At 37.9% G+C, this 23,227-nt stretch overlaps 1 protein-coding gene across 3 annotated transcripts; it reads right to left on the bottom strand.

The window, feature by feature from the left end:
• Positions 1-755: 755 nt before the first annotated feature.
• Positions 756-10,613, bottom strand: LOC131154197 (mediator of RNA polymerase II transcription subunit 18). Of its 3 annotated transcripts, none has more exons than XM_058106804.1 (6): positions 10,330-10,613; positions 8,471-8,544; positions 2,664-2,763; positions 2,048-2,105; positions 1,602-1,958; positions 756-1,121 (listed from the first exon to the last, which is right to left on the bottom strand). In XM_058106804.1, the coding sequence occupies exons 2-6, from the start codon at positions 8,504-8,506 to the stop codon at positions 1,019-1,021; spliced, it is 654 nt and encodes a 217-aa protein (XP_057962787.1). In that variant the 5' UTR covers positions 8,507-8,544; positions 10,330-10,613; the 3' UTR covers positions 756-1,018. The 3 variants fall into 3 exon arrangements, with proteins under 3 accessions (XP_057962787.1, XP_057962786.1, XP_057962788.1); XM_058106803.1 differs by having other exon boundaries at positions 8,471-8,535; XM_058106805.1 differs by lacking the exon at positions 10,330-10,613 and adding an exon at positions 9,564-9,668 and having other exon boundaries at positions 8,471-8,535.
• Positions 10,614-23,227: the final 12,614 nt, after the last annotated feature.

Below are 23,227 nucleotides of genomic sequence, written 5' to 3'. Positions count from 1 at the left end.
TAGAACATTGTGGATATCAATTTCATAAAATAAACCCAAAAAAAAAAAAAAATGAATACCTTCGAAAGCAAACTAAATTAAAACCATGACAAATTAATTGTATTTAATTTATACTATCAATGAACAAAATTTAATAAGAAAACTTTAGAAATGTTTGCTTAGTCTTCAATAAACTGCATAATAAATAACAACTTAGTCAAGTATGATTTGTATATTGAACTTGATCAAACCCCCTTTTAATGAAATCTAAATATATTTGTGACTAACATAAATTAATTTTAGAACTCACTTGGGGGTTGCGTACACCTCATGTTTGTAGCTTTGTAGAATCTTTAAAGAGATAAACTAATTGTTTATGGTCAAATAATAATCAAGCTATTTATTTCTCATTCTCAATTTTCAGTTCTTTCCACGCTAATTTTTTTTAAAAAAAAAAATATTACAGTCAAATGCAATAATTATTCCATTCCTTGATTGGTATAGATCAAATGTGGTTGGGATGGGAGTAAGATGGGTCAATATGATACACTAAAAAAGTTTCCTTGAAGGCAAATGACAAAACAAAAATTAATGTCATACAAGGATACTTAGAATGTTGAGATTTGAAAAAATCAATTCTCCTGCAATTTATGGTTATTTGCTTTAAATGATTATTTGTTTTAGATATAGATTATTTTTAAATATATGAATTATTTTATTATCATCAAACAAGGGTAGCACAGGACATTTCATTCTTTTTGGCCAAAAGTGGGATCTGAAAAAGTATTAAGAGTCTGCTGAATCCATTCATATATTTGAGGTTTTTTTTTTTTTTTTTTTTTTGGGGGGGGGGGGCAAAAAGGCATATAAGAGTGATGCAAGCCCTCTTAGTCCAAAGCTATAAAGGTACAAATTATTGGTTTAAGCCCTCTTAAGTCCAAAATTACAAATGCCAACTTTCAGTGTATACCTTTTCAGGCACAGCAGCTTCGGTGGATGTCATTATAATTAGGTCACTAGCATTGAAATTTGAACCCAACTATAAAGTTGTGCCCCCACCATCTGACATGAGAGCTGCGGCAGCCGCCCCCGCAGTTGGAACAACCCCTGTTGAAACACCTGGTTTAGACAGGTGCAGAAGCCTGAAAAGCAAATGACAAAACTGGTTAAGTATCAATCACCAGATGGTTGGGGAAGAAGAAGAAGAAGAGCCATATGACTACCCAACTTCAGCCATGAGCACCTAATATTTATTTTGATTCTCGAAACCTATTTGGGTCGATGAAGGTCTATTAATTTAATGGTTCCACAAGAGATGGCAAGGCAAATGAATACACCATATCTACCATCTGGAAATGATTTCCACACTAGATAACCAGCCATAAATTTGAATAATGGATGTTTTTAGTCAATTCTGCCATTTCAGGATCTATGTGATTAAAGGTTTCAGCGACTTTCCAGTGAAACACAAACCATGTATAGCAAGTTTTCCACTGGAACACAAACGAGTCCCCGTCCACTGGACGGCCAAACAATGAATCAGCTCGGCACAGTTCTCAGAATACATTTGGAGAACATGAAAATAATCTTTTTAATTGACTATGAGAGAATAGAACTCTTACGGCGCAAGATATTCACAAAATGAAGACACTGCAGCAGCAACTTCAGTGTAGTTTTCAGATGTTGCAGGGGCCGTCACTTCAACCACCTGTATACCCGGTGTAATAGGCACGGCCTCATCAGTTGCGTGTAATTTGGGCATTTTATTAATTGAAGACACGTTAACTGTTATCTGAGCACCTCGTTGGAAGTGGAAGGCAAATCCTACTCTCAACAACTCATGGTCTAACTTGTAGCCAAGCGCATAAAACAACCGCAGCACATTCTTACTGGCTTTACTCTCCACCATGGTCCTCACTAAAACTGAAATTTGCTCAGCACCAGCACCCCTCATTGCACCCCCAATGTGTCTGACAGTCCTATATATGGTAAAGAATTTTACATGAGCTGCACATGTTCATGCATAAAAACAGAACATGATATACAGGATGAACGATTGAGGCTTTACCAAGTGGGTTCAGGTTGCTCAAGATCACATAGAAGTCGAACCTCTGAACCTACAACCCCTGAAAAAGAGAGAGAATTGACTTATAGTTGAGTCCAACAAAATACAGATGTATTTATCTCTGCTCCAAGCAATTGCGCACATGTGTGGATCAACTGAATCCAGTCTATAAAATGTTGTTGATGTTTCAATATAGTAATTTTAGCATGCCCATTGTGTGCCTATGTAGGTGAACAAGCTTTCTTATATTGCCTCCTTTCTTTAAAAGGATTTGGAAACAAGTATATGGATACAACGCAATGAATCTTTTTTATCATCACATGCAATGAACTACAGTCCAAAATTGAACCAGGTATGAAACTAATAAACCAATCAATATAAATTTAGATAATGCTTCTATGTTCTTGTGCAGAGGAGATCACCAAGATGCATTTGCAGTGTCAAAGAATGTTATGAAGGTGCCACTCCTACAATGAATATAACAGGGGCCACCAAAACAGAGAACTAACCAACTTCACTATATGTAACAATATGATTAAATGGATTATTTGTTTTTTAAATTAACAATAATATGACCATTGTTACCACTAAACTCGTAGGAAAGTACAACTATACTTACCAAGGTTTGGACGGCTTTTTAGGCACAATTCATGGATCCTTAAACGTTCTCTGTGAACGCCAGAAATACCCTGAAGAAGAATCTCAAGGGCCTCAACATGCTGCAAGAAAAACCCACGTTAACGCACTTCGCCGCAGCCCCATCAAACCTCGACACCAAAATTAAATAGATAAGTTCCCCTTCCACTTTTCCAGAATGCAATACAAAATATAGTCAAAACACTGCAATATTAATCATTCCACAGATGACCATTACTGTCGCACAATTTATCTAAAAGACTCACCATATCAGTCTTTATGGACTTTCAGTACAATTGAGTCCCAGAAAACAGCATTAATCTTACAGAACTTACTTGAGATGAATCAAGGTAAAAAAATTATATATCAGAATATGCAGGACAGAGAGATTGACAAACACAAGAATGTATGCTGCATTTGTTGCAAAAGTTTTTGTTTGAACTACTAAAATAAAACTTATTGCATAAGGAAAATTGACCAAGTGCCTTGGATGGCTCTCACCCCTTAGGGCCTGATAGGTCCCTGCACACTAAATCTATTTGTGAACCAATCAACCGCCACAGGATCCCACATATCAACCATCAATTGATGAGTAATCCTTTGGATTCTCCTTCTAAGGCCTTATTTTTGTTTCATACCAAACCCATCATAGCAATCTTATTCAAATTTCAAAGACAAAAACTTTTAACTTCCTTCTGTTTTATATGGTCATTCAGGACTCTTAAATTGCAACTTGCAGTCAAGTTCATTTCAACTACTCTATTCATGTTTCCTCAGGAAAAACGACTCTTAGGAGATGTTCCTTTTCTTCTCCCTTTAACTTCCTCTTGCTGACCCCACTTTCCTTCTTAGCTTTTATTTTCAACTTGCTTTTGCTTTCAATTGAGTTCTGCACTAGATGACTAGCTGTCAAGACTGCTATTAATAATAGAACCATGTGGAAGAACCTGACCAGCCAACTCAGATAATGCATCTCCCTGAGGCCTGAACCTGACTGAGTATATCAAAAAGATTCTCATTCTTTAAAGAATTATCACCATCAAGAATTATTGAATTCCTATCCTTCCTTCTCTCCACATTCAATTGAATTACAGTGTTCTTTGAAGTATGTTGACGACTCTCCTCCACTTTAGTAATCAGCCTCTGAGAATTCTCCTGAGGTTGATTTTCCATAGATACAGTTTCTTGAACATTATCCACAAGTTTTGCAATCCATTTCTTATTAGTGTTACAGCTTCATGAACCATGACCAAAAGTCGTACAATCTTCATGCTTCACCAGAGTCCAAACAGGCTCCAAATCAATGGTAATAATTTCACCAGTAGGCAGCTTAATATCAACAAAATCAGGAAGAGAATCTTGTATATCTATTTCTATGCATATTCTAGTATATGAAATATTTTTCATTTGCTTTCCAATAGGATCCATATACAATAGCTTCCCAACAGCACTCACAGTGTAGCTAAGACTAGGAAGAGGCTTCCCCACAGCAGTATCTTTGTCAATCTCAAACGGTTCAATTCTGTCATAGGGTTCCACTGAGATAGAAAAATAGTATTATTCCCAATGAACCAAGGTCCATTCTTGAAAACTCAATTCATATCTTCTATGTTATCAAATACAAACAGGAATGATCCATTCAAGTGGGAGAATATATTAATATTCCCAACCTTCTTCCAAATTTCTTAATAATATTTCGAACATAAGAAAAATCAGGAGGTTCACCCAAAAATTGACTAATTAGTGCATCACTCCACTTGTTCAATCCAAGAGAGAGAACCTCATCTGGAGGATCAACTATAACTTTTCCACCAGAACAGACCTGTTTATGATACTGCAATTCATCCATGTAATTCTCCTCTTTCTTGAACAACTTTCTCCAATTTAGATTTGTATTATTACTTCATCACCATTAACAGTGTTCTTAGATTCTATCACTAATTGATCATTTCTTAGAACTTCAATTAAATCACAAAGATCAATTCTAGTGTAAACTTTTACTTGATTTACAGATGAAATTGTTGCCATTATGTAGACATTAGCAGTTCCAGAACACAGAATTTGCACCAAAAATTATCATAACTAAGCAATCAAAGATGGTTGAACATATTTTTAGCATTTCCCTTTTAGCATTTCTTGTTTAAAGCCTTATCGTTTTGCATAAGTGATGGTTGAACATACTAGGGGTATCCAAAATGAGGCTCCATAGAGTTTGCAGATGATATTGTCGTGACTCTTGACTGATGAAACAAGAGGTGGAGTAGAATATAAGTTTGGGTTTAAGATAAGTAGAAATAAGAAAAAATATAAAATAAATATAGTCATTTTAGGAGAAATATTTAAGAAAAGATTAAATTTAATGGTCAATGAATTATTAAAACTAACAAATTTTGATATCTTTGATCTATTACGCAAGCTAAAAGAGAATTGAAGAAGATGTAATATATCAAGTTAAAGCAGCTTGGGTGGAGAAGTGCTTTGGATGCACTGTGTGATCTTGTTACATTTGGTATAAGGAATATCTATTCTTAGAAATATAATGGAATGAATGTCATAAATATTTAATAAAAATTATATAGTAATACAGCATCAATTTATAAAAGTCATTCACGCAAAAAGCTTGTTCCAACACCCAACACAGATGACAACAACAAACATTCACATTGTGATATTTGGGAATTGTCATACCTTGTCTCTTGCATAATATGGATTCATAAAAAATTTTGCATCATAATTTGTTTTATGATGATTTAACACATCTTTTATAAGCTATCAAATTCTCATATTATGATCATTCAATTTCTAGGAAGACATTCCATGACCAAACATAACCTTAAAAAGGAAATTTCTATTAGGACTGATATAAAACCAACTATGCTATATGGAGATCAGAATTTTGGGTAAGAAACAACATATCTAACAGTGATTCTTGGGAACATAGTAAACATCAATCAATACCACCTTAGAATACCAGTGTGCAGCCCCGTCTCAAAGCCAAAAAACTATATTTTTCCAAGAGTGAAGAATGTTTCGATAAAGGCAATTGAAGACAAAACATTCTGTTTTCTCCTCTTCTCGAGGACAGAATCAAAGCAGAAGGAATGGAAGGCAATCATGCAAAGAAAAAACAAGAAAAAGGCCTTTCGGGGTTTTATAAACGAGTCAAGCCTGATAGGTTCAGAATCACGCGAGTCAATCGAATCAGAACAACTTGTTCAATAAGAGGGTGAATCAATTGATATGGCAACAATTCAGTTGTTTTTTTCATTATTATTATTCTCCTGTAAGATTAGAAGCAGTTTGGTGTGGAATTGATATGAATCTCACAAATTGAATCACAAATCATACAATTCTAACAACTATGAGTGTGAGCATGTGGGTGAAAACACATACATATTGAGTGATCTATTCAATACCTGAACCAAAGTCCAAAAACCTAGCAATGCATCCCCCAAAAGTTGCTCACAGGCTATCCTTGCCTAGAAGAAGGGCAGGAACCTAACTTAGCAGCTTAGAGGCTATCCTTACATGAAAGTTGCAACAAGTTATGGAACCTGATTTAGCCTTCATCTTGTCATCCCATAAAAGGGTAAAACAAGGGCAAGACACATAAAAATGAAAACTTAGTATTGCTTTCCCATTAGTCAGAATCACGTGATAGCACTTGTAGATTTTGATACCTTGGATCTATTATGCAAGCTGAAGGAGAAATTGAAGATGATGTAATGCATAAAGTTAAAGCAGGTTGGGTAAAATGGAGAAGTGTTTCAAGTGTGCTATGTGATCGTAGAATACCCTTAAAATTGAAATGGAAGTTTTATAAAACAGCTATAAGACCAGCTATGCTATATGGATCAGAATGTTGGGCAATGAAGAAACATAATATCCAAAAAGTAAAAGTTGTCGAGATGAGAATGCTTAACTGGATGAGTAGTATAACATTGAAAGATAAATTAAGGAATGAGCATATTCATGGCAAGTTAAGTGTAGCTCCTATAGAAGATAAGATAAGGGAGGGACGACTCAGATGGTATGGACATTTGCAACGTAGGCCTTATAGTGCTGTGAGGAAGAGTGACTTAATTACTATAGGGGGTAGTAGAAGGGGTAGGGGTAGACCTAAAATAACTTGAGAGGAGATGGTAAGGATTTAATATCCTTAAATCTATTAAAAGAAATGGTCCATGATAGCATAAATTGGTGGAAAATGAATATATAGCCGACCCCACTTAGTGGGACTAAGGCTTGGTTTTGTTTGCTATTGAAAAAAGAAAAACAACTCATTATAGAAGAAACTAAAAATAAAAACTATTGAGGACAACACATCCTCAGCTAAACAGCTCAAAAACAACTAAAAAAGTGCTTCTCTCCAGTCCCTTTGGAGGTTAGAGTCGTCAGACAACAAAATTCCCTAAAAGCTTCCTAGAGGGTGAACCCAGAAAGAAGCGTAAAGAATTACTCTATTCAAAACAAGTGCAAACATGTAGCTTTAGCATCAAAGATTCATGCAATTTAGCACCCTACCAGTTAACCAGGCATTTCATGCAGGCGTTCTTTACGAGGCGATGACTTATCAAACTATTAACCAAGAATTTTGTATTCGCTGGGATTTCTTACTTTAACCCACACATGGTACAACCATAACACTCTGTCAGTGCACAAAGTCCAAAGAATAGCATAAACTGCACACTTCCATGAGGCCTCTCCCTTTTTGCTCTTTCCAGAACCCAATACTGCACCAACAAGAATTCATCCACACTTGGCGAGGCTACCCTTGATTCACCAAAAATGGAAACAGGGTAGACCAAAGCTGTCATGACACTTATCAATGTATAAAGAGATGCACATTGGTTTTATTGGATTCAAAGCACATGATACAGATGTCCATCGGGCCTCATTGCCTGTAACAAGTTAGTCATTCGCATTATTCCTATTAAGAGCCAATGTCCAAATGCACGCCCTAATCTTAAAAGGAACCTTAGCCTTCCAAATGACATTATTAAAAGGAAAAGAGGAGGGAATTGACAGTTTCATTATATGTAGAGAAAGACACTGATGAAAAAGAACCCAAAGAATCCCCTAACCAAACCTCAAAATCACTTGGTGGAACAAAAGAATCCAAAACATTCAGCAAAGCGATGACTCATCGACCTATCTTTCTTCAAGATTCCTATGAAAGTGGGAATCCCAAGTAAGTGTGTCCCAGCTAAGAATAAAAAAAAAAAAAAATCACAGCATTATGAATGGAAGATAAAACAGCATATTATGAGCAAAGATAGACCTAAACAATCACTTCTTTCTCATAATATCACTGTTCACCATAAGACCCAATCACAACATTTAATTACTCAATGTTGTCACAATTAATTATATATGCTAGAGTATTTTCAATTTTGACATCTTAATTCCTTATTCATTCATTCTCTTTTCCTGCCCCATAGTGAATGTTGATTTGTTCCTGTTGAAGAACTGCAGATAAATTTCTGTTTATTTAAGAAACTGGAAGAGAAGAAATTCCCCACTATATTTGCAAATGGCAATATCAATCAATTATATGCTGAATATTTATGGCATTTGCAACGATGCACAACTGGAATTCCAATGTTTTTTTATCCTTCCTAGGGGATCTAAAGAACCTACTACTGAGAAAAAGATGAAGCTGCTTCATGAATCTGATTTCGTCATAGACTTGGATCTTTTTATTCTTTACGTATTAAAGAACTGCTACATAATAAAAGGACCTTGTTGACAAAGGAAATGAAATAAAAAACAGTGTATTTGGAATCCAACCTGCGTCTCTATTATTCCCTGAACCACGCATTCCATTGCAATCTGCTTAGGTCATCTTCAGTAGTCTGCTACAGCTAAAATCAGTATTAATTGATCATTATAAGATGTACTAATGCAATAATCAAATGAACAAATATAGAGCATGTGATTTTTTTCCCAGAGTATTGACTGTGTTAAGTGCTCTGCTAACCAAACAAGGAAAATAAAAATTAAAAAAGAAAATAAAAGGAAGATGGAGCAAGCACCATCTCCATTGCGGTTTCTATTTATGTTTTCATATTTTTTATTTTAAAATAAAATAATTTAAAAAAAAAATAGTTGTTGTTCAAGGTCAATCTATTCACTTGTCTAGATAATATTTTTCCTTGTTCACTAATAAATCGAATAACTCACTCATGTTTCTAAAATCAATTCAAGCCCCCCATCCATTAAGTTTATTGTCAATAACCAATGATCATTGGCAATTGAACACCATGACAGAGAGATTGATGAAGAGGGTGCCATGCTGACAAGCAGGAATTATGCATGCATGCAAACACCAGCAAAATGCAATGTCACCATGTTATATGGGTCAACTAACACAGCCAATCACACAGCTAACAATTCTGGCAGGTTAGGTGGAGTTGAAGAATAACTGGAGTACAATTCAAAGAGTTGAGCAAGTTGCCTGCTTCATTTTCAATTTAAAAGTAGTTTGCGGCTCTGTCTGGTTAGAGAAAATATTTTCTTATATTTTATTTTCACAGAAGAATCTATGAACATCTGCTAAAAAGGGAAAGTCAAAAAGAATGTAAGAGTAGCATTTTTCATTAAATTTGACGCTCATTTGCTCCTTGGTTGTCTGCTAGCCAATACATTGTTTTGAGTAAGATTCCCAAAACTACAATTCTAGAAGTCAACTCTTGGTTTCAAGTTGCTGGTTAGGGGAGTGAATTAAGAAAGTTATGCTGCCATTGGCCTATCATCTATACCCAACTGCTATATAACTAAACAGAAAGTAATAAATCTCACAAGAAGCAAGCAAACTGAACAAGGAGAACCAAATACTAGCCAAACAAAAGATAATTCTGCTGAATAAAGGATGGGTAATTACATAGCAAAAAAGTAAAAATTAGAGAATCATCAAACCCGGCCAATGTATGGTCCAGCATTACGAGTAGCTTAAACCCATGAGTGGAAGTAGACAGATTCAATGCACCTAATCATAGAATAAAATTACAGAGACAAAAGAGAATATGAGGTAAATAATGAAGCCTGTGGTATTTTATCACCATATCAAACTCTCTCCTCTATTTGTCCATCTGAAATTTTGGACTTCATAAATTGCTTCATCTTATCTAATGATAGACGGCTTGCCCAACGGCCACAATAAGCGTGTTCAAGTGTGATGAATCTTCTAGGAACCAGGGATGTTCATTATATTAGCTGGACTCCCCCTGGCCGCCTGGCCGCAATTAACGCAAATAAATTTTTATGGATCTCCAGTTCCAAATGACTGTTAGGATCTCCAGATAGTGCTACTAACAAAAGTTCTGTCCTATTGGTCTAGAAGATTGTAGCTACTCGTCTTTCTATATTAATTCAATTTTATTCTCTTTGCCAATCAATGAAGAAGAAGAAGTAATCAAGTAATTGTTGAGTTTACTATAATAAAACATTGGCTTACAGTGAAATTAAAGCCAAAGAAGAAGAAGAAGAAGAAGAAGAAGAAGTAATCAAGTATCGGGCAGGTCGAGGCGGAGTCGCCCGGGGTGGGTGAGTGACTATAACCACACGAACAACATGCGAAAACGCAAGAAGCACACAGCCATATCAGTCCACACTCCACGAACCAAACCAGAGAGAGAGATGAGAGGTACCTCTAGGGTTTCGAGGGATTGTTGCGCTGCGATCTTCTTCCCAAGCGATCGCAAACAGCTAAAGTTTGTACAGAACTCAGATCGTCGGGCTTGGAGCTGAGAAGGGAGTGTCGGGAGAGAGGGATTTGAGAAGGAATTTCAAATTTTGGTCTTGAAATACTTGGCAGGAGAGGTTCGAATGAAAAGTCATTGATGCTTTCAGTTTTCACTTCACAAATTAAAATCTTGGGAGTTTTTTTCCCTTCATTTTTTTTTTTTTTAGTAATTAAGAGAGATTTGTGGGCAGAGATTTCTGATAAAACTGTTAAATTTAAAATAATTATGTACAAAAAATTATAAAAAATAATTTTGTAATTTGTTGATGGCACATGAAGACTTGAAGAAAACAAAGACCTAGAATAGTTATTCATTGTAATTTATATTATGCTTAATTCGGGTCTGTAATAATAATATAGGATATGGTTTGTAATAATCTGCATATCATACATGATAGAAACTGATAAGTTCAAAACCATAGAGTGACCTTAGGGCACCCTTCAATTGACCGACGCCGAATTTTTTCGGTGTCCTTAAAGACCTTAGAAGCCCTTTAGGTCCATGCACAAGCACATTAGATGTCCCCAAAGTCACTTAAGATATCAGGGGAATTAATTAAAGTGAAAATGGACATAAAGGGCAAATCTGTGAGCTTTCGAGCGACCGAACCTTAGGTGTTCAAAACTCCTCGGGCGACCGAACCCTTGCCGAGTCAAAATGTTGACTTTGGTTTCGGGCGACCGAACATTTTTTAACGTATCGCCTACGGGCGACCGAACCATAACTCTGACCTTTCCTACCAACTCGGTAGCCCGAATTTCATGTTTAAAATAGTCTAGGGCGACCAAACACATGAGGTCGGTTAACCAAAATCTTGACTAGGAACCCGAACCGCGGACAGTGTCGAAATCATATCTGTTCAGTCAACCAAACCTTGACTCAAACACCTGAACTTTGAAAAATCGCTTTTTTCATTAAGTTTGTTTGGGCGATTGAACCATAAGTCAGCCACCCAAAACTCTCGGGTTGTCTTATATTTTTACCACGATTCAGATGGTTAAACAGGCTTATTTTTACTAAACCCTTTTTAAAACAAATTTAATAATTCTTTACATGTCCCTAACGGTTATAATTTTTACAATTTCTATATACAGGGGTTCATTTGCAACGATTAGTGAGAAATTAGCAAAGTAATTAGTGAAAAATTTTCTGAAAATTTTCAAAACCTATATTTCTCAAATACTCCCAAATACTCTCCTACTTCATTTTCTTTGATCATCCAAGCTTAGAGAGAGTATTTAGATTATTAGTGCTTCATTCTAAATAGCATTATACTCATTGAAATTTGTATTGTTTGATTTTTATATTAAGAGTTTGGTTAGGGTCTTCCCACAGATTTAACTTGATAAATTTGGTGTTGAGACAACTCATTAGCTTGAGGATTTTTGCATTGTCATTACAAGATTCCTTAAGTAATAATTTTTGTATGCAAAATATTTTACAAAACTTGATTTCAAACAACTCTTGTGTTTGATACAATTTGAGAAAATATTTTTGAGTTCGTTTGAAATTGTTAGCATCTTTGAAACACTAATATGATATTGAGATTTGATATACTTTACTTTCAAATATTAGCTTGTTTGAACACTCTTATGCATTGTAAGAGCTCGATTCGAGAATTTTTGAATTAAATAAATAAGAAAAGAGGAATAAAATTAAAAAGGGAAAACTAGCAGGGCTCGTCGACGAGGCTCCTTTTCTCGTCGACGAGGTCCCTTCTATAGCTCGGTGACGAAATTCAGAGGTTTATCGATGAAAGGATGTTGAGGGATTTTGGGAAATTCTGAAATCTCAGGTTCGTTGACGAGGCGACTCCGTCGTGGACAAACTCTCTTCTTATGCTTGTCAATGAGGACGCCGTCTCATCGACGAGGTTGGTCAGGTCAACCAAGTTATAAATATCTATTCATTGCTTAGTTGAGAAGAAAACTCAAAATCTCTCTCTCTCTCTCTCTCTCTAGGGATTCGGGCTATTTGTTACCCAAATCAACAATCCGATGTTACGACGTGGATCAGGAGGGGAATCTCTACGTTTATAGCGGATCAGAATTTCATTTCGAGGATTTTCGGGTTTTGACCCAAAATCGAGGTAAGATTCCAATTTCCTTTATGGTTCTGTAGATTTGTAGTAATAGTAATATATTGAAGTATTGTTCTTCTATTTTTAGGTTTTGAGGGTCCCGTGTCGTTGTTTTGGACCGATTAAGTTCGTGTTTTAGTTTGTGAGAAAGGTAAGAGGTTTTTGTTTATATTAGTTGTTCGATAAAACTGTAGTTTACGATTCTGTGGATGTTTTGGTTACTTATTTAGAAAAATGTCATGCCCAGAACCCGGCAATGGGTCCCAAGTGTGATTTTAGAAACCTAACATGTCTCTCTATCATAAAAAACACACATGACACTATACAATGTAAGGGTCTGACCCCGTAGGGTTCCCATATACCCTAATCACATTTACCAACACAGTTTACACCGCGGAAAATAGTCAAGCTATTACATGATGCCATACCTTACCAGAATCTATACAAACCTAACATCCAAGTCTCATAATATAAAACAAAGCCCCGGATGTCTACAAAACCCAACACGACAACCCGACCATAAACTAGTACTTACGCTAGTACTAAACGCAGCTAGACAGACTACCACACTCCCAACGCTAGGACGCTAGTTCCGACTACTCGAAGGACCTGAAAGAAATTTGTATAATCGGGGTAAGACACCTCTCAGTAAGGACGAATTAGGTTATATCAGTGTGTGGCATATGAGTGTTATTTTTACATAAAGCATAACACAATTTCAGTATTTTCTCAATGCAGTTACAATATAATCACAATATAGTTCTAGTATATCTCACAAACACATTATCCATATCCAGTGTTGCCACACTCTTCGACACGAAGTCGGTCCACATTACACGGTGTCCTCGACGTATGGTGCAGCCCCAGGCTCCCATGGGTTGCCAGTACAATATCTGGTAAACCCACACCCTTCGATGATCAACCAGTATAGAAAGTGATATTTCACACCTTTCGCCTACGGTATTATACCGACCCGTTTTGACATCTAAGCCTTCGGGGATAAGCCGGCGTGCTTCGATTATCATCAACATTCGACCTTATTCCGACTCGGCATTTTCAAAAAACCTGGAACATTTTGGGAACTCACGTCCCTATAACTCATTTCAACAAATCATAGCCTACGATACACAACTGATTCGGTCTTTCACAAACCAGGAACATTTTCAATAAAATAGTTCATTCCACACTTATTTGGCAGATACATAATTACAATTTCAAGAATACAGTTTAAAAACAAGTCAATGTACAGCCATCTCCATACAATATACTCAACAATATACATATGGTTTTCCTACAAAACCAGAGATGCAACCCAAACCCCATTTTCCCAAAAACTATAACTCGAAAACCCCCTAATTTTACCCATCAGATTTTCCCAAATAAGTAGCCAAATCATACATATAATCGTAAACACAGTTTCACCAATTCCGATTTCAAAAATAACTGATATAAACAGAAACCCCTTACCTTAACCCGAAAACCAAAACACGAACAATACAACTCCTAAACAGCGAACCAAGTTTCCAAAACCTATAAATCACAGTACAATACATATCTACAATTCCATTCTCCACAGATCTACTGAAACATTAATAAAAACCAAGTCTTACCCAAAAATCCTTGAAACGAAGATCTATTCTACAAATCGCGAAGAGAATCCTTCCTTGATCCTCACAGTAACATCATATCGTCGATTCTAACGACGAACAACGAAGAAATCTAGAAAGAGAGAGAGTGGAGCTTTGAGTTCTAGAGAGAGAGAGAAAGCAATTTGATATTTTAGCTTCAAAGCAACCCAAAAAGATATTTATAGCACCTTTGACCTGGCCAACCTCATCAACGAGTCGGCGTCTTCGTCGACGAATCAAAAAAGCGAGTTCGTCAACATCATGGTGGCCTTGTCGACGAGCCTGAGATTTCAAGATTTCCCAAAATCTCTCGACTTCTCCTCGTCGACAAACCTCTGCATTTCGTCGCTGAACAATAGAAAGGCCTTCGTTGACAAAAACACTGGCTTCGTCGATGAAGCCCGCTCAAATTACTATTTTACTATTTTCTTGTTTAATTATTTCATATCTCACGGGTCGGGTTCTTAAAGAAAATCTATCGAGTGAAATTATGGGATTTTCAGTTTACTGTTTTTAGGAAAATTGGGGGTTTTGAGTATCATCTCCGTTTTGTTGAAAAACTTTATATTGGTATAAACTATGGTATAAAGATGACCGCGCTTTTGACTATTTTATGCTGTATTTTTGGAACACCTGATATGTGATTGTTTGTTTACCCAAATGAGTGTGAAATGAAATGGTAAATTTGAATAATGTATTTTGTAGTAAAGTATGTCGGTTAACTACCTTAGGCTGTGGATTATTCAAATGTGATATAGGGATGTGAGTTCCAAAATGTTCCAAGTTTTGCAAAAATGCCTTGGTGGGATAATACCGGTGGGAATATATCAAAGCGAGCCGGATTAAAACGTTGTAGGCTGCGATATTGAACAGAGCTGGAATAAGACCGCAAGTTTTGTAGCCTTACTTTTTCCGAAGGGTGCACAATACCACCAAATCAGCCAATTTTTACCAAAGGGTGTGCGAACACCAGACCTACATCGGTGCAACACTGTGGGGGCTTATGTTATGCCAGGTTACAGAGTGCACCGGCTTTTTCCGAAGGGTGTAAAATATCACCAGACGTCTGGCTTTTGCCGACCAAAAAGTGTAGTTTAGGCCAAAGGGTGTGATGACACCAGATCGTATTGCTTTCGTATGTATGTATATTGGAACTATATTTGTTAAAATACTACATTGTGAAATGTATGTTTTGCTGTTGAAATAACACTTATGTATCCACACATTGATATAACCTGTTTCTCCCTTACTGAGAAGTGTCTCACCCCTATTATACAAATATTTTTCAAGTCCTTCAAGTAGGCGACACTAGCGTCCTAGCGTATCAGGACCGTGGTGGTTGGTTAGCTATGTAGGAGTACTTATGTAAGTACTGTTTTGGCTAGTTTGTCATTCTAGGTTATGTAGACACTCGTGGTATGTATTGTATTTTGGGAATTTAGATCCTGTTTTGTATAGATTTTGGTATGGTTTTATAAATGTATTAGATTGAATTATTATACTACATATATGGTATATGTGATTGTGGATAGGGTATGCGTGAACCCTACGGGGTTGGACCCTTACATTGTTTGGTATCATAAATGATTGTATGATACAGGGTTAGGTTAGGATACTAAATCACACCCTGAGGCCTATTTCTGAGTTCGGAGCATGACAGCTTGGTATCAGAGCTATCGAGGTTGTTAGGTCTTGTAGACTTGGTTAGGCATAGTTATGTGAACATACTAGAGTATAAGATGTAGGAAATGGGTAGAATCATGGCAAACCATTGATGGTTTCAAGGGTCACCTTTCGTGGCTCGGGGTTTGACTAGGCATATCATGTGAGAGATCGGGCGAAGTGTTAGGGGACGAGAGCATCCACCTATAGGTGCAGGTTGCACCATTGAGAAATTCACCCGTATGCATCCTCTGAAGTTTACTAGAGGGTCTGACCCGATTGTAGTGGAGAACTGGGTGCAAAAGACAGAAAAGATACTGAAAGTTCTGCATTGCACCGATGAGCAAAAGGTTCTCTACGCTACATTTCAACTGGTAGGAGAAACTGAGAGGTGGTGGGTGGCTATGAATATGCTTAAGGAGCAGAGAGCAGATTCACCTGGGATGACATAGGGCCGCTTTAAGGAGGTGTTCTTCGAGAGATACTTCCTAACTTCCGTCCATGATGAAAAGGCAGACGAGTTCTCGAGTATGACTCAGTGGACCCTGAAAGTGTAGAGTTACACAGCTAGATACATCGAGTTTTCTTGCTTTGTGCCATGTATGATCTCGAACGAGTACGAAAAGGCTCAGAGATTTGAGAAAGGCCTGAGGAAGGACATCTGTAAGCTGGTGGGAATGTTGTAGATTCGGGAGTTTTCTATTCTAATGGAGAAGGCCACCGTAGTTGAGGCTGGTCTCTAGGAGGATGAGGTGATATAGGATCAGAAGAAGAGGCTGGTACCTTCTAGTTCCCAAATTGGTTCTAGATAGGGACAGTGGAAGAAGAGGAACTATGGTGTAGGAAATCGCTAGAATATGGAACGGCAGGGTCCGCAGGGGGATCCATCTCTCAAGCGTTATGCTAAATGCCGTAAGTGGCATGACGGGGAGTGCTAGCCATTCATGGGTAACTGTTACCGCTATGGCGAATAGGACCATTTGTCCCAAAACTGTCCTACATCGATGACTAGTATGGCTACACCGAGTCAGAACCAGGGACAGAACCAGGTGCCTCGGGGAAACATAGCTCAGGCGAGAGTGTATTCACTTACTCCAGCAAATGCAAAACACGCTGGCAACGTGGTGATAGGTACCATGTTATTGTTTTTAAATAAAGCTATTACTTTATTTGATTCAAGAGCAACCCACTCCTTTATATCTACGAATTTATTGAAAATGTGCAGAGCTGAAACCCAAGTGATGGATGAGGGGTTGTTTATGACTACACCATCTAGGAGTGTGTTGATTTGTAGGAAGATTTTAGAGAACTGCCTAGTGGTAATTTAGGGAAGATCCCTACCGATGAATCTGGTAGTATACAACATGTACAGGTTTGATGTTATACTAGGTATGGATTGGTTTTTTCCATTTTTGCAGTGATTGACTGTCGTAGGAAAGTGGTGGTGTTCAAACTTCCTAGGGAGCGGGAATATGAGTTTGTGGGATCGTGTGTGTGTTCAATGCCACAGATTCTATCGGCTATGCGGGCGAGAAGGATACTCTTAGATGGTTGTCAGGGATACCTAACTTGTGTGAAAGAACCACCTCGGGATGATCTTAAATTTGAAGACATCCGAGTGGTTAACGAATTTTCGGATGTATTCCTGAAAGACTTACTAGGTTTAGATCCTGATCATGAGGTGGAGTTTGCTATTGAATTGCTGCCAGGCAAGGCACTGATTTCTAAAGCTTCATACCGGATGGCTCTAGCTGAACTTAAAGAGTTGAAGGAGCAGTTATAGGAACTACTGGATAAGGACTTTATCCGACCTAGTGTTTCACCCTGGGGAGCTCTAGTGTTGTTCGTGAAGAAGAAGGACGGGTTAATGAAAATGTGCATTGATTACCGTGAGATCAATAAGGTAATAGTGAAGAACCAATACCCATTACCTCGTATAGATGATTTGTTTGACCAACTACAAGGAATGCAAGTCTTTTCAAAGATCGATTTACGGTCAGGGTATCATCAGGTGAAATTTAGGACTGAGGATGTTGCGAAGACTGCTTTCGAACTAAATACGGTCACTATGAGTTTCTGGTGATGCCTTTTGGGTTGACTAATGCCCCGACAGTATTTATGGACCTAATGAATAGGGTTTTCCATAAATACCTGGTTCAGGTTGTAGTGGTGTTTATCGAAAATATTTTGGTATATTCTAATAGTTCGGAAAAGCACGAAAACCATCTGAGGTCGGTGCTTCATGTTCTACAGGAAAAGAAGTTGTATGCCAAGTTGAAGAAATGCGAGTTCTGGTTAAAGCAGATCGCATTTCTTGGCCATGTCGTGTCGGTAGGTGGTATCTCAGTTGATCCAGTTAAGATAGAAGCAGTGATTGACTAGGTGAAACCGAAGAGCGTGCAGGATGTTTGTAGTTTCCTAGTACTGGCTGGGTATTACCGACGGTTCATTGAGGGATTCTCTAAGTTATCTGGCCCTCTGACATGGTTGATGAGGAAGGGTGTGAGATTTGATTGGACTGATGAGTGCGAGCAGAGTTTCAAGGAGTTAAAACATCGACTGGTCATTGCTCCGATTTTAATCATCCCATTTGGGGACGGTGGTTTTGTGATTTACAGTGAAGCATCGCTGAAGGGTTTGGGACGTGTGCTAATGCAACAGGGGAAAGTAATTGTTTATTCTTCTCAGCAACTCAAGGAGTACAAGAAGAAATACCCCACGCATGATCTGGAGTTGGCGGCAATGGTATATGCACTGAAGATCTGGAGACACTACTTATACGGTGAATAGTGTGAGATCTTCATGGACCACAAGAGCCTCAAATACTTTTTCACACAGAATAAGTTGAACATAAGGCAGAGAAGGTGGTTGGAACTAATCAAAGACTACGATTGCACCATTAGCTATCATCCTGGGAAAGCTACTATGGTAGTTGATGCATTGAGTCAGAAGTCAGAGCACGCGTCAATATCTGCAATAGTAGCTCAACATCATATCAGAAGGGATTTGGAGAGTCTTGGCATGGAGTTGGTGGATGGTAATCATCAGGCTTTCATTGCTAGCTTGGTAATCCAGTCGACATTATTAGAGAGAATTAAAGCCACACAGGCTAACGATGAGGAGTTAGTTGAGGTAGTAGAGAAGGTACAACAGGGGCTGGCTGCAGAGTTTAACATGTCCGAGGGAGGTGTATTGAGGTTTGTAAATAGACAGTGTGTACCAAACGATGAGGGGATAAGGAGGACGATTCTGGAAAAGATGCATTATTCCTTGTATATGGTACATCTGGGTAGCATGAAGATGTATCGAGATTTGCACGAATCATTATGATGAAGTGATATGAAAAAGGAGATTGCTTGATTTGTTGAGCAATGTCTGACGTGTCAATAGGTAAAGGTTGAACATCAGAGGCCAGCAGGGCCATTGCAGCTTTTGAGCATCCCATAGTGGAAATAGGAGCACATCTCCATTGACTTTGTCATCGGGTTACCACTAGCACTACACGAGTAGAACACAATCTGGGTAATTGTGGACAGGTTGACTAGATCTACTCACTTTGTACCGATGAAGGTTAGCTACTTCTTAAGTAGGCTGGCATATTTATACGTGCAGGAGATAGTCATAATGCACGGGGTACCGATGTCCATTGTTTCAATTTAAGACTCAAGGTTCACTTCTCGATTCTGGAAGAGCTTACAAGAGGCACCGAGGACGAAGCTTACTTTCAGTACAGCGTTCCACCCCCAGAGTGATGGACAGTTAAAGAGGATGATACAGATCTTGGAGGATATGTTATAGGCTTGCGTGTTAGATTTCGGCGGTAGTTGGATTCAGTTTCTACCGTTAGTGGAATTTGCCTATAACAATGGCTTCCAAGCTAGTATTGGTATGGCACTATTCGAAGCATTGTATGGTCGGAGATGCAGGAATCCTCTCTATTGGGATGAGGTTGGTGAACGACAGATATTAAGTCCCGAACTCGTACAACAGACTTCTGAGAAGGTTAGATTGATCAGGGATAGAATTGAATCAGCTTAGAGTCGGCAGAAAATTTATGCGGATGTGCGCCATCGTGAGTTGGAATTTGAGGTAGGGGGTAAGACATTTTTGAGAATCGCTCCAATGAAAAGGGTGATTAGATTCGAAAAAAAGGACAAGTTGAGCCTGAGGTATATTGGGCCATTCGAGATACTTGAACAAGTGAGTCCAATAGCCTACAAGATTGCACTACCTCCAGCATTCTCTCGGATCTACAATGTGTTCCATGTATCCTTGTTGAGAAGGTACGTGTTGGATTTGTCACATGTGATTAGTTACGAATCCCGTTCAAATTTTGGACCAGAAAGTTCAGAAGTTGTGTACCAAAGAGATACCGTTAGTGAAAGTGTTGTGGCAGAATCATGCGGTTGAGGAAGCTTCTTAGGAATTGGAGACAGAAATACGCCGAAAATATCCACATTTGTTCTGAGGGTAAATTTTACAGGTACGGTTTAGGTAAGTATGTGATGTATTTGTTTAGAGTATTAATGTGTGGTTAGTCTCTGAGAGAGTTTTATGATATTGTGAACTCCCGAGAAACTGTGTATGTAACCACGGTATTCCTCCGCCATAAGTGAGAGTATGTTATATATTTGGGAAGAAGCTACTATGTGGGTGGTCGTCGGCTCTTTCTAGAGTTGAGTATACGTTTTGGTATGTGGGTGAGTTATCTAGTGAGAGATTGCAAATTTTGAGAACAAAATTTTTGTAAGGAGGGGAGGTTGTGAGAACTCGACTCAAGAATTTTGAATTAATAAATAAGAAAAATAGGAAGAAAATTAAAAAGGGAAAACTAGTAGGGCTCGTTAACGAGGGTCCTTTTCTCATCGACAAGGTCCCTTCTACAACTCGGTGACGAAATTCAAAGGTTCGTCGATGAGAAGATGTCGAGGGATTTTAGGAAATTCTGAAATCTTAGGTTCATCGATGAGGCAACTCTGTTGTCGATGAACTCCCTTCTTATGCTCGTCAACAAGGACATCATCTCGTTGACGAGGTTGGCTAGGTCAACCAAGTTATAAATATCTATTCATTGCTTAGTTGAGAAGAAAACTCAAAATCTCTCTCTCTTTAGAACTCGAATCTCTTTCTCTCTCTCAAGGGATTCGGGCTATCTATTACCTAAATCGACGATCCGACGTTACCACGTGGATTAGAAGGGGAATCTCTACATTTATAGTAGATAAAAATTTCGTTTCGAGGATTTTCATATTTTGACCCAAAATCGAGAGAAGAGTCCGATTTCGTTTATGGTTTGGTAGATCTGCAGTAGTAGTAGTAGTAGTAGTGGTGGTGGTGGTGGTGGTGGTAAATATATTGAAGTATTGTTCTTCGATTTTTAGGTTTTGGGGGTCCCGTATTGCTGTTTGGACCGATTAAGTTCGTGTTTTAGTTTGTGGGAAAGGTAAGGGGTTTCTGTTTATATCAATTGTTTTTGTAATCTGAATCGATAAAACTGTAGTTTACGATTGTGGGATGTTTTTGTTACTTATTTGGGAAAATCTATCAAGTCAAATTACGGGATTTTCGGTTTACCGTTTTTGGGAAAATTTGGGGTTTTGGGTATCATCTACGTTTTGTTGGAAAACTTTATATTGGTATAAACTATGATATAGAGATGATCGTGCCTTTGATTATTTTAAGATGTATTTTTGGAACACCTGATATGTGATTGTTTGTTTATCCAAATAAGTGTGGAATGAGATGGTAAATTTGAATAATGTATTTTGTAGTAAAGCATGCCGGTTAACTACCGTAGGCTGTGGATTATTCAAATGTGATATAGGGACGCGAGTTCCAAAATGTTCCAGGTTTTGTGAAAACGCCTTAGTGGGATAATACCAATTGGAATATATCAAATTGGGCCAGATTAAAATGTCGTAGGCTGCAATATGGAATCGAGCGGAAATAAGACCGCAGGTTTTGTAGTCTAGATTTTTCCAAAGGGTGCGCAATACTACCAGATCGGCCGATTTTTACCAATGGGTGTGCAAACACCAGACATGCACCGGTTCAACACTGTGGGGGCTTATGTTATGCTAGGTTATCGGGTGCACCAACTTTTGACGAAGGTTGTGAAATATCACCAGACAGTCCAGCTTAGGCCGAAGGGTGTGACGACACCAGATCGTATTGCTTTCGTATGTATGTATATTGGAACTATATTTTTGAAAATACGGTATTTTGAAATGTAAGTTTTTCTGTTAAAATAACACTCATATATCCACACATTGATATAACATGTTTCTCCCTTACTGAGAGGTGTCTCACCCCTATCATACAAATATTTTTCAGGTCCTTCAAACAGCCAACACTAGCATCCTAGCATATCAGGAGCGTGTTGGTTGGTTAACTGTATAGGAGTACTTGTGTAAGTACTGTTTTTGGCCGGGTTGTCATTCTAGGTTATGTAGACACCTGTGGTATGTATTGTATTCTGGGAATTTAGATCCTGTTTTGTGTAGACACTGGTATGGTTTTATAAATGTATTAGGTTGAATTATTCCGCTGCGTATATGGTACATGTGATTGTGGATAGGGTATACGTGAACCCTACGGGATTGGACCCTTGCATTGTTTGGTATCATGGACGATTGTTGATACAGGGTCAGGTTAGGATACTAAATCACACCCTAGGGCCCATTTCTGGGTTCAGGGTGTGACATGCATACTTGAGATTATCATTGTATTGAGTGTAGATTGCACATATACACCACTGAGCTTATCGTTCTTACATGTTTGGTATGCATTGATTTGTTATTGTTCTTAGTGGTACATATTTGCTTATGTAAGAAGCATTTCTGTGTACGCAAAATTTTATATACATTTGTTGTATTCTAAGCGTGGGTCTGAAGAGGGAGACTAGTCCTGTTGAATAGTCCCAGATTAACTTAGATCCGGTTAGGAAAGTTAGGTGCACCATCTTGGTAAGGTATAGGTTGAGGTCAGCCCCATTAATTGACCTGGTTGTAACTCGTGCCGCTCCACCCGTTAAGTGAGCATTAGTGGAATCCTTAAGCTTGCGAATTAGAGGCGGGAACGTAAGCACAATTGGCCGAATCCCGATAACATATCGTGTGTGTACTTTACTTTTCCGTAATTTATTTTCTGCCCGTGTATGCTATTTTATGAATGTTGCGCATGATTTAATTTTTGTATATTTTATTTATCTGCGCATTTGGGTTTATGAGTATATAGACTGACCCTAAGTTGAATATTACTGCTGCTGACTTAAACATACATAGGAAGAAATTTTAAATACCCAAGTCACCCCCCCCCCTCTTAGGAATATACCAAGGTTAACAGTACTATTCTCATTATCAATTATAAATTTAATCTAGAGTAAATAACGTAAAAATTATTATTTTGAGAGAATTACGTAGCTAATTATTGA

This window comes from Malania oleifera, chromosome 4 (genome assembly GCF_029873635.1).
Source record: "Malania oleifera isolate guangnan ecotype guangnan chromosome 4, ASM2987363v1, whole genome shotgun sequence".
NCBI lineage: Eukaryota > Viridiplantae > Streptophyta > Magnoliopsida > Santalales > Ximeniaceae > Malania > Malania oleifera.
Note: the sequence above shows the minus strand (reverse complement) of the source record. Positions and strands in the feature narration are given on the sequence as shown.